This window comes from Lissotriton vulgaris, chromosome 1_1 (genome assembly GCF_964263255.1).
Source record: "Lissotriton vulgaris chromosome 1_1, aLisVul1.2, whole genome shotgun sequence".
NCBI classification, from domain to species: Eukaryota; Metazoa; Chordata; class Amphibia; order Caudata; family Salamandridae; genus Lissotriton; species Lissotriton vulgaris.
In genome coordinates, this window is record NC_141685.1 from 957,003,395 (window position 1) to 957,015,434 (window position 12,040).

Sequence of the window (12,040 nt, forward strand, 5' to 3'; positions counted from 1 at the left end):
GCAGTGGAGGAGTGGTTGCACCCTCCTAAAGTGTGCAAATGACTGCTTTGACGGCCCTCTTGGATTGTCCAAAATAGTCTTGCACACTTTGCATGTTCTCCATGCAAACTGCATCGATGCCCACGTAGAGAACATGCCCGTCCTCCAGCCAGCGTCTGAGTGCTGAAAAACGGTACAAAAGGGGGGTGGTACAAAAGGGGGTGGTGATGGACTGAATCAATCAAACACTCCCACCCAGTCAAAAGATCTGGGTTTAATCCATCACTGTTCTTTAGCCCACTCTGCCACCCCAGTTCAGACATGGCTATATGCAAATCAGTCTGACCCTGTGCCTCATGGGAACAGTCCAGCCCGAACTGCCAAGTGCTGAAAAACGGCACTGGTCTGGGTAATTCCGATAACGAAAAACGGTGCTCCGACCAATCACAATGCTGCTAAGGCAGGACTGTGATTGCCTGACTGGGAGCCTGAGTGTGCTTCCTGTGGCCGACTCCAAGCTAAGGAGGACTACAGAGGAGAGACTGACAAGGAAGCCCGCTGCGTCTCCCCCCTCCTGCATCCACCCCCCTACCTCACACGTCCCCCCCCCCCATCCCCTACCTCCGATCGGTGCCGGCCGCATCTGGGTGTAGATATTCTCAGCCTGCAATTTGGGAGCTATGGAAAGCCCGCCGAGGAGAGGATGTATTCTCAGCTCAGCAGGTAGTGATGCAGCTGCATGACGCCCAGTGTGGCAGCATTAAACACCCAAAAAGCTGACGCTAATCAAACTAGCACTCCAGATCCAACAACCGATAACCAACAGCAACCATGCTGACATCATTCCAGGGGCCCAGGCATGTTATAGCTTGTTTAGCTTTCTGAGGTTGTGCTGTTTCAGTAGGTTTTTTAAATATAACACAGACTATAGAACAATTTTGAAGGACTTCAGACGGAAATCTTAAGGGTAGGGCTTCGATTGGCAATCCTGTAGTAACCGCCATTTCCATTCCTCTTTCTAGATCTTTCCAGGCGGCCTCCGGACTGCCCGTCACTGGGTTCCTGGATGAAGAAACTCTGGAGCAGATGAGGCAGCCGCGCTGTGGCATGGAGGATCCCTTCAACCAGAAGACCTTTAAATACTTGCACCTCGGTGAGGCGGTAGTTGGGGTTGTCTCCACCTTCCCATGATGCTTTGCTTTTTTGGGTATCTGTGTTAAGCAACATTGATAAGAGATACAGTGCAACTAGATAGCTATGTCAGGAAACTGCAGCTGAGGATACTTTATGCAGTAGTTTGTAACTGCCTCTGCGTATTTAACCGGAGCTAAGTGCAGTGCCCAGTCAGAGTTTGCATTAGCAATTGTCCTGAGGAAAGCAACCAGAGACTGGAGTGACACAGAGTGGTCAGTAACTGCGTTATATTGGCAACAGGCGTTCGTTTTTGTAGCAGTGACACTTGGGCTGGATTTACCACTTGCTCACGCAGCGCAGTGCAGCAGCCGCAAATGCGGCGCTGCGTGAAAAGGAGAGAGCAGGAGATTGCCATATTTACAGAAATAAGGCTCTCTCCTCTTTCCCAAGCGCCGGTGCTGAAATCAGCTGCTGTATGCCTCGGAGACGCCTTTGTGCCATACTGCAAGGGTGTCTCAGTGAGTCTAGCATAGGTTTTGTACTGGAAGGACAGCCTTCCAATACAAAATGCTATGCATAGTCTGACTTTAACCCTTTTCCCGCTTTGTATGTGTGCTGTCAAGTGCAATACAGGTATAAGGTTGTAAAAAGAATGAGAAATTAAAGCATTTCTCATTCATTGCACCTACTTCAAAAGGGTTTTCAGTTTTCTGACACTAAAGCCGGTCTCCTTTATTTGTATTTAGTAAATAGGGTTTAGCATCAAAAACCTTGGGTAGTTGTAGGGGAACGCCCATGCACCACTCATGTTACGCCTCTGTGGAGCTAAGTAATTCAAAGCAGTGCTATGCGCTACTTCACACTACTTTCATGTTATTTCCAGCTCTAAACAAGTTTAGTGCTCGAAAGTAAATAGGAAAAAAAAGATTTTGCACCAAATTAAATCCCTTTTGTGACGCAAACATGGTGCAAAATCTTAGTAAATCTCCCCCTCAGTGCCTAGTCACATTATGTCACTGGCTCTGGTCCCGTAGCTAAGTGACGTTGTGGTGCAGTGGTGACACATAGAAGACAACAAAAGTATGAAATTGCAGAGGTCCTTGGGTAAACCAGTCATTGTTCTACCAGTAAATATACACTGTCCACCCTAATGTATGATGTTGGTCCAGTTGCAGAAGGGTGCAGCCAGCACCAAAGCAACCTTGACATCTGGTGGTCAGTCAGAATATATAAAAGTGTGGGATTTGCTAAGATTCTGCATGGAGTTGACAGGCACCCGTGCAGCTGTGACATCTATTGTCCTGTCACATCTCTGCATTAGGTGAACACTGTGAAAAAACCCATAATCTGCCTCTTGGCAGCAAGGGCAAAAATAACAATTGATGGACAGAATGCTGAACAATGTCAAACATTCACCCCCGGTGCATAGATCTGGGCCTAAATCCATCGTTTTTTGCCCACCATGCTACCCCAGGTTAAACACAGCCATATGCAAATCAGTCTTGGCCCTGCTCCTCATGGGTTTTTCAAACAAACAAAGGTCCTAAGCCTAAAACAATATTTGAAAACAATAATATACAGGCCACAATCGGACAGTATGTACTCTTTTCTCATACCCAGCCGGGCAAAGAATTTATTTAAGGAATATATGACACAAGGTCAATTTATACGTTACAGTATAACATCAAACATTCAGTGTTTGAAGAGAGGCACAAGCCTGTGCCGTACTCAGTAATAGAAAAAGGATTGTGAAAAAGGGTGCAAGAAATAGGACAGTTTACATCAGGCAAAGAAAGGGTTTGAGCAAAGCCTGGTACTGCTTAAGAATTTAGATTGGCAGTATTCCCTGGAGTAGAACATACATGAACAAATAACAATAAAACAACTGTATGACTACAAAATAAAGTCGACGGCGTTTCGATCCCGCGCTCAAAATAATGGGATCATCATGACTTGATAAAGGCCTGGAATAGCATGAAACAATATGCCTGTAGGGAGAAACAGGGGAGAAACAGAGAGGCAAAAAATAGCATTTATAACACTCCTCTGTGTTTGACAAAAAGGTCAACCTAGTCAGACTCTTAATCATATGCAATTCGGAATCGCAGTGCAGTGAGTAGTATTTGGTGGTTGTAGGTTGTGGTTTGGAAATTCGAGATAGTCTAGATACTTGGCAGTGCTTATTTTGTGAAGAGCTGTAATTTCTGTGAGCGTGCTGAGATGACAGCGTGTGAGTATAGCCACTAGCGAGGAGTCAGATTCCACGAAAATTAGTGCTGCAAGTGGTGGGGTGCAGGACTTCAAAAGGGGTGGGCTGAAATCGGGCGTGATCAGTTTTAGTGTTACCGGTATAACATAACTGCATACCCTAGGGCTGGAGAATTAGTTATTCGATATCGCTGGTGTGGACCACTCAGTATGTGGCCACTCAGTGCGTGATGAGAGGAACTTCAGGACCTATGGAAGATATTGCATATATTAGTTATATGAACCATAAGGGCTCCGGTGGAGGGACAGTAGTGAATTCGATTCTTACCAATTTTCAGCACCCAATCTTTAGGAAGTAACTATTGCAGAGTCGCCAATTGAGAAAACTACGTGGGATGTAGTCTTCGTTTTCTCTATGGGCAAGAAATAGTAGTTGATATTAGTAATAGCGACAGGGGCGGTCCGATGACATTCTGTGGACCATCCTCAAAGCCATCAAACTCCCACAAAGAGGTGGGAATCTCTCCCAATTAATGAACAGAGAGGAACTTAAGTCCATCATACAATTCAACATGATCAGGAATAGCTTGAACAAAAGCGAGGACTGGACAAACCTGCTATGAACTTTAATCCTGATTTTTGCATACATAATTCGGAGTTTTGAAGTATCGAATTGATTTCGATTTCTTTGTAAAACAAGTCTTCAATTTGTCCCTGAAAATGTATTAACTTGGCAAGCAAAAATCCAGCTTTTTAAGCATTTTTATACAGCATAATGTTGCCTGCCAGTGAATTTTTATTTCATATGTTGTATGTCACTTTCACCCCCAAGCATGAATTCACTGTGCCGCTACCCGTCTTATCACTTCCTTCCCCACTCTAAGATGGCCGCCATAATCAACCCGCGATCACATGACCCCGGTCACATGATCGAAATAGTGTAAACCGCTGCTCAGTATGTGGCCCTAGGGTATGCAGTTATGTTATACCGGTAACACTAAAACTGATCACGCCCGATTTCAGCCCACCCCTTTTGAAGTCCTGCACCCCACCACTTGCAGCACTAATTTTCGTGGAATCCGACTCCTCGCTAGTGGCTATACTCACACGCTGTCATCTCAGCACGCTCACAGAAATGACAGCTATTCACAAAATAAGCACTGCCAAGTATCTAGACTATCTCGAATTTCCAAACCACAACCTACAACCACCAAATACTACTCACTGCACTGCGATTCCGAATTGCATATGATTAAGAGTCTGACTAGGTTGACCTTTTTCTCAAACACAGAGGAGTGTTATAAATGCTATTTTTTGCCTCTCTGTTTCTCCCCTGTTTCTCCCTACAGGCATATTGTTTCATGCTATTCCAGGCCTTTATCAAGTCCTGATGATGATCCCATTATTTTGAGCGCGGGATCGAAACGCCGTCGACTTTATTTTGTAGTCATACAGTTGTTTTATTGTTATTTGTTCATGTATGTTTTACTCCAGGGAATACTGCCAATCTAAATTCTTAAGCAGTACCAGGATTTGCTCAAACCCTTTCTTTGCCTGATGTAAACTGTCCTATTTCTTGCACCCTTTTTCACAATCCTTTTTCTATTACTGAGTACGGCACAGGCTTGTGCCTCTCTTCAAACACTGAATGTTTGATGTTATACTGTAACGTATAAATTGACCTTGTGTCATATATTCCTTAAATAAATTCTTTGCCCGGCTGGGTATGAGAAAAGAGTACATACTGTCCGATTGTGGCCTGTATATTATTGTTTTCAAATATTGTTTTAGGCTTAGGACCTTTGTTTGTTTGAAATACTTGATACCCATGGTCCAAAGCCATTAAGTGGGTCCCCCTTGTTTTTGAAAAAACTGCTCCTCATGGGAACAGTCCAGCCCGAACTGGCAGGCCAGGTCCTCCCTGGACTAGAAACAAGCATCCTATGCCCGGTTTCGGGCCTCACCCCTCATAAGCCAGGCTATCTTGAATCCAGTGGCATGGTTAGCACAGGGCCTACGTCTGGGCATACCCATCCCACTCGGGCGACAAATGCAAAAAGAACAATTGATGGACAGAATGCTGAACAATGTCAAACATGTACCCCCAGTACAGAGATCTGGGACTAAATTCATAATTTTTTTTTTTTTTTGCCCACCATGCCTTTTCAGTTTAAACCTAGCCATATGCAAATCAGTCTTGGGAACAGTCCACCCCACATGGTCCTACCTGAACCAGAACACAAGACCAGTGTCACCCTAGTTTGGACTCTTCAGTAGAATGTAGCTTGGTTTTAGTGGCACAGTAAGCATGAGACTCAAGGGGGGCTGTAGAGACTTTGTCTGTTATCGAAAGATGAGGCAACTTTAGAACCAGCATCTCTGTTGTCTAGTAGGTTCTTTAACTATTTAAATAAAATATGTTTTTTCAAATGTTTAGACATATAATTATATGGAAATGTGCACATTTTTGTTTTTAGGGCGCTGGCGAAAGAAGAATTTAACATATCGGATTTATAATTATACCCCTGACATGACTACCAGCGGGGCCCGCGTAGCTATCCAATCAGCCTTCAAATACTGGAGTGATGTCACACCACTGTCTTTCCGGGAAGTCAAACGTCTTCGTGCCGACATACGCATATCGTTCCACCGACGGGGGACAGGCTGCTCACGTCCTTTCGATGGACCTGGTTAGTCACACTGACGTGCAACATCCATAACTTGATAATAGGAATAGTGGGGCTAAACGCTCAACATTGTCACAGGAATTGTGCACTGTAGTGAATCAAACCTATATGAATGCTACACAATACTGTGCTAAACCACTGCATTATCATATAGATACTACAAAATTATGTGGCAGACACATTACAAAATAGTGCTGCTCTATAGCGTGCCTCCCCTGGTGCATTAGCATAGAATTCCTGCTCTAGTGTGTGACATATTCACATTGTTGTAATATCAATGGTGTAAAAATCATGGCATCCACCAGCAAATGACACATCCTCAGCAGTACTGGTGGGAGCTGTGCAACACTGCACTATATAGGTATGCTGCAATATACTGTGCCAAAATAGAGAGCATTAGCCTAGCAGTGCTGCATTATACCATGAAAATGATGATGCGTTTTATGGTATGTAGCGCTGTAATGTGTCAAACCCACAGCCTCACCAGTGAACAATGTACCGTAGAGTACCAAATCCTCTTCTTTACCATATGAATACTGTGCTAGGCTGTGCCATACTTTGTATTACATAGGGATATTACACAGTAGCTTCCCAACCCTGTAACATTATCTTAGCAATATTATGCTACACTGTGCCAAAGATTCAGCATTAACATAGGCATTCGGCATACTAACGTGCCAAACCCACAGCTGTACTGTCAGTATACTACACTTTACTGTGCCAAACACGTGGCATTGCCATAAGCATACTGCATAATGTTCAAAATCCATAGCATTACCAAAGGTATATTTCACTTTACCGTGTCAGGCTTGCATTATAGGCACAGGAATACTGCATTTAAGTGTGCCAAACAATGCATTTCATAGGACGTCTGATCTAAGCTACTAAAACTGCTCCATTGCCATATGAATACCACACTACAGTGTGCCAAACTATCTACCACACTACAGAACTATCATAGCCTCCCTTTAGTGTACATGTTACCACTGAATTCCTCAATGACCTTCACCCTCTTGACCTTTGTTACTTCCCTGGCCTTTCAGGTAAGGTGCTGGCCCACGCGGATATCCCAGAGGAAGGGACGGTGCACTTTGATGAAGACGAGTACTGGACCGAAGGAACCTACCACGGGGTGAACCTCCGCATCATTGCGGCCCATGAGCTAGGCCATGCCCTGGGGCTTGGTCACTCGCGGTATGCCACCGCCCTGATGGCCCCGGTCTACAGTGGCTACAAACCCAACTTCCGGCTCCATTTCGATGACATCAGCGGTATTCAAGCCCTCTACGGTGAGTGTGGCATCATGTGCAGTGACCCTGCAGCACCTATATTACACATCTGGTGATTAAAATAAACTAGGGGTGGGTGAAGAATTCCGCTCCGCCGGCGGAGTTTGCTGAGTTTTGCCCGCTCCGCACGTAGTTACACAAAACTCTGTGAAGTGACGCAGAGTGGAGTTTTTTTATCTTGCGCAGCTTGCCAACGTTGAGTTGGCAAGTTCGAAAAATCGCATGCTAGACCTCCTCAATGTGGTGGTTATAGCAGGTCGTGACCGCTTGCATTGAGGAAGCTGCCACTCGAGTAGAATATCTACTCGAGTGGCAGAAAAAAGCAGTGCAACTCTGGCACAATGCGTAGTACCGTTCACTGTGATTTTACAATGTGGGAAATACTCCCAGAGCTAAATATCAGTGCACGCGACTTAACACACTACGCCGCCTCACGGAGCTCAGGAGTTCCGCGGAGTAGAACTCCACCCAGACCTAAAATAAACCCAACCACTGGATTGTCCGAGAAGTTAGAACTCCCCAAACAAAGCTATAAAATGAGGAAATACTCCACTTGGTGCTTTATTGATGACAGCAGTCAAAGTGCATTAAAAAGAATATGGGAACTGTAAGCCTGACTGCAATGGGTGCGGGTTCAAAAGTCTGGCTAAAAAGAACAAAGTATTCTGTAACTATTTTGTTGGTCTTTCACTTTGAGTTAAGAGTATAAAACACACATCTTAAATGGAAAATCAATGCAAGTTAAATTAATCAGTAAGAAATGCAGTGACCTATGTTAAGAAACCTCTACTGGTTCATTCGGTCACTGCAGTTGTCTGTGTGTTTACCGCAGAGCCAGAAGACTTCATCCTGGTGGCAATTATAAGTGCAAGCAAACCCTACTTGGGAGATAGCCAGGCTGACACACAATGGGTGTCAGTGTTTGCCCCGCGGTGAAATGTATGCAAATCAGAGGGTGCTTGTGCGTTTAGATATAGCTCTGAACTTCACTGTAGGGCACAGGAAAGCCAATCCAATGCTGCTTCCCTCACAGCCAAACTTCCTGTGACACAAAACTGCCCTCCCCTCACTACAGCGTGTCCCCTAAATGTTACTTATATGATAGAGATGAACTTGCTTCTCTCACAGACTGTTCTCGTTCCTTTGAACTCGGGGGGGATGGGGGGGGAGTGTGGGGGGGGGGTCAGTTAACAAACTGTTGGATTGCCCGTCAGATTGTCCAGCATGCAATTTCCAGAGTAGCATTTCATTTCTTTTTTTTTACTGCTTTGTCAGTGCCCACCTAGTTAGCCATCTCCATAAGCAGAATTTGGAAAACATCTAGGCAGCTGTTGAATATGCCCAAGGCTACTCTAATTATGTAGCAATGCAGGACCAAACTATGTTGCAGGATTGGCCAAATTGGTGTCCAGAAAAGGCAAATTAAGTGGCAAAAAGCGGCACTTTGTGTGGCATTGTTATTTCTATGGTTTGTCAATTAACATGCCTTAACAACGCCTGGCCAAATGTTTCACCCTCTTAGTACCAGTCTAACACCTGAATAAAGTACTTAGTATCTGAAATGCAGCCAAAGGGTCTGCCATTGCCCGGTACTGTGTGCCGCCCTATTTTGCTATAATTTGATATGTGAGCTTGAAGCTATTTTTTGTTGGAATCTGCAAATTATGCAGTAGATGTGAATTATGTGACAGGTGTGCTAAATGCATAGGTATGTGAAAAATTCCACATCTGCAGAATTGCACAATTCCATTGGCTTTGAATATGCGAAAGACTATGCAAATATTGACGTCCCGCTCTTTTTTCACGATTCTATTTTCTTTCAGTGGTACCTAACAGAGGAGTGTAATTTGTGCTCACCCAGACATAAATAGTAGCCTTGCTGAAATATTCCATTGCCTGGTCTGTTAGCTGTATGTTCAATGTTCAGCAAAGTTTCTAGCAAACACCCAGTGCTTTATAAAGAGCCCCACTTTCTTGGGTCTTGGCAAAAAAGCTGAGGTCAGCCCCTTTAAAACATAGGGAGAAGTAGGATAGGGTGTGTGTTATCTCTATGTTCTTAGAATAATGTTGATTTTTCTGTGCATGTACAGGCAAAAAGACAACTCCAAGAGAGGAAGAGGAGGTTAGTCCAACGCAGCAAACTACGCCGCCGAAGCCCCTGCCAACCAGTGCCATGCCAGACCCCTGCAAAGATGACCTGGATGCAATCATACTGGGTAAGAGGCCCTAGTGCTGCTAAGGAAAACCTTTCCACCCGGAATGGTTGGCATTTTGGGCGACTGATTAGATTTATGTGCCACGGGCTGGGCTTCTATTTTATGAATGCCTCCTATGGCAGCAGTGAACCTCTGTTACAAATGTAAATATATCTGGGAAGCAGCCATGCACCACAATCCACTCCTGTTTTCCGGAGGTGTTGGGTCTGCATTAGCCTCCATTCACCCTGCTTACACTGGTGCCGGAATGACTTCTAGTGAGAAGTGTGGCACTGGCTGAGGTCCTGAAAGGAGCAGACTAACATTGATGCGGCTATGACTCTAGTGGACAGCCGGAGTATGGCATAAGCTGAGGTCTTGGAGGGAGCAGACTAACATTGGTGCAGCTGTGACATCTAGTGGACAGCCGCAGTATGGCATTAGCTAAGGTCCTGGAGGGAGCAGATTAACAGTGGGGTGGCTGTGACATCTGGTGGACAGCCGCAGTATGGCATAGGCTGAGGTCTTGGAGGGAGCAGATTAACAGTGGGGCGGCTGTGACATCCAGTCGACAGCCGCAGTATGGCATTGGCTGAGGTCCTGGAGGGAGCAGATTAACAGTGGCGCAGCTGTGACATCTAGTGGACAGCCAGAGTATGGCATTGGCTGAGGTCCTGATGGGAGCAAAATGACAATAATGCTGAAGTGATACCCATAGCCATTCAGAATGTGGATGTGGTTCTTAACCTTCTAACTTCTATGGACCCCCAATTAATCATTACTGGAATACAGAGACCCCAATTGAATCATTATTAGAATCCAGGATCTCCCACTGAGTCAATATTTGAATGTGGGGACTCCGTCCTAAGCAATTTCGGTGATTTGAACCACAAAACAATACACAAAAATATGGAATTAAACATTCAAAAATGATGAAATATTTTATTTAATTCACAAATATAAAAATACACATTTCAATTGCTCTTCTAAATTCCATGGATGCCACCCATCGTCCATACTGCATACTGTTTGATGCCTGCAGCTGTATTGCTCCCACAAATCGATCAGAGGATGCCAACTTAATTTTTTGTAGGAACTAATTTCAAATTACTTCACTTTCACAGAACATTGAAACATTTTTTATTTTAAATTTTGCTTCTTCATGTATGTACACTTTATTACTCTGTTTCTATTTTTTAATTTTCGAAGTAGTCCCCGGCTCCCTGAGTAGGTGTCGCAGTCTGCCAGGGGTCCCCGGACCACAGGTAAAGAACCACTAGAATACAGCATTTGCTGAAGTCTAAGGAGGTGCAATCAGACACTGGTGCAGCAGCGCTGCCCAGAGGCCAATGGGAGTATTCTGTTGGTTGAAGCCTTGATAGAAGTAGTCAGTGATGTCATTCTTGCACACAGGATTGTGCTTTTTTGTTGTGGGAATATGGGTTGTAGGGATTGGCTATGACTCTTGACTGCACATACTGGCGCCCCAGGGATGGCAGGCATGAAGCTGTTGCTCTTTCTGCCCTTATTTGTCATTCAAACCTGACATGTAAAATTCTCCACACAGGGCCTTACGAGAAGACGTATGCCTTTAAGGGTGACTATGTGTGGACGGTCACCGACTATGGGGTGAACCCACTGATGAAAATCCAGAGCTTGTGGAAAGGACTTCCTGGAAACCTGGATGCTGCTGTGCACTCTCCGCGCACCAAGAAAACCTACTTCTTCAAAGGTGAGGGTGGAGACCTGATGAGGAAATATGCAGCGGGGAAGGATGAGCTATGGATGGGAGTGGAGTGATGGTGCAGGCGCCATGTCACTGGAGGGGACATGAGGGATAGCAACGTATGGAATGAGTGGGAAGGGATGTGAAGACCCTTGGTGGGGAATGCATGGCTGACACTTTTGGAGCGGGGGTAGTGCGGTGAACTTCAATTTATCTTGGTGGTGGTGGGTGAGACACTGAAGGTTCTAGTCAGTTGCTGGGCTCTGGCTCGGCTCAAGGTGCTCATGATCCCTCAAGCCAAAAACAAGAGGAGTATTCATGCGGCTTCTGCCATCCACACTTTTACTTCAATCTCAACGCCCTCCATGTAATCAACCAGCCTTCCATGACCCATTGACCTTCCTGCAGCACAGGGGCTGCACCATTGCCGTTTTGCAGATGGGCTGAGATTAAAGACCCTGCAGAGTGCTGTGAAAGTGCTTGTTGAGGGATGTCATGGCAGTGACTTTTCAAACAGATGATTGTGAACAATTAGAAAAATCATTAACATGACAGCCTTCTCCAAGCACTTTCACAACACTCTGCTGGGTCTTGATGGTCAGCCCATTTGCAGGCTCCGCGGGCAATGAAAAACGCACAAACTCTGGCAGCTGTGGGCTCTTGTGAAAGTTGGCCTGTAGGTGAGCTCTGCACTTCACTTGTGCCGGGTGATGGGCATGTAACTCTGTGGCCTCTGCCTGATCTTTGTTTTATTAACACGTGTAATTGCCTTTACTCAGACCGCGTTGCATGTTAAGTGTGATGTAGTAGGTGGTTTCAACA

General features: G+C 45.1%; 1 protein-coding gene across 1 annotated transcript in view; it reads left to right on the plus strand.

The window, feature by feature from the left end:
* Positions 1 to 12,040, plus strand: part of MMP19 (matrix metallopeptidase 19) — a 61,968-nt gene that overhangs the window by 16,641 nt on the left and 33,287 nt on the right. The window contains exons 3-7 of the mRNA XM_086959674.1: positions 1,002 to 1,132; positions 5,799 to 6,011; positions 7,052 to 7,297; positions 9,388 to 9,513; positions 11,060 to 11,224. Of these exons, the coding sequence (XP_086815800.1) occupies positions 1,002 to 1,132; positions 5,799 to 6,011; positions 7,052 to 7,297; positions 9,388 to 9,513; positions 11,060 to 11,224 (881 nt within the window). The remainder of the gene's footprint in view (positions 1 to 1,001; positions 1,133 to 5,798; positions 6,012 to 7,051; positions 7,298 to 9,387; positions 9,514 to 11,059; positions 11,225 to 12,040) is intronic.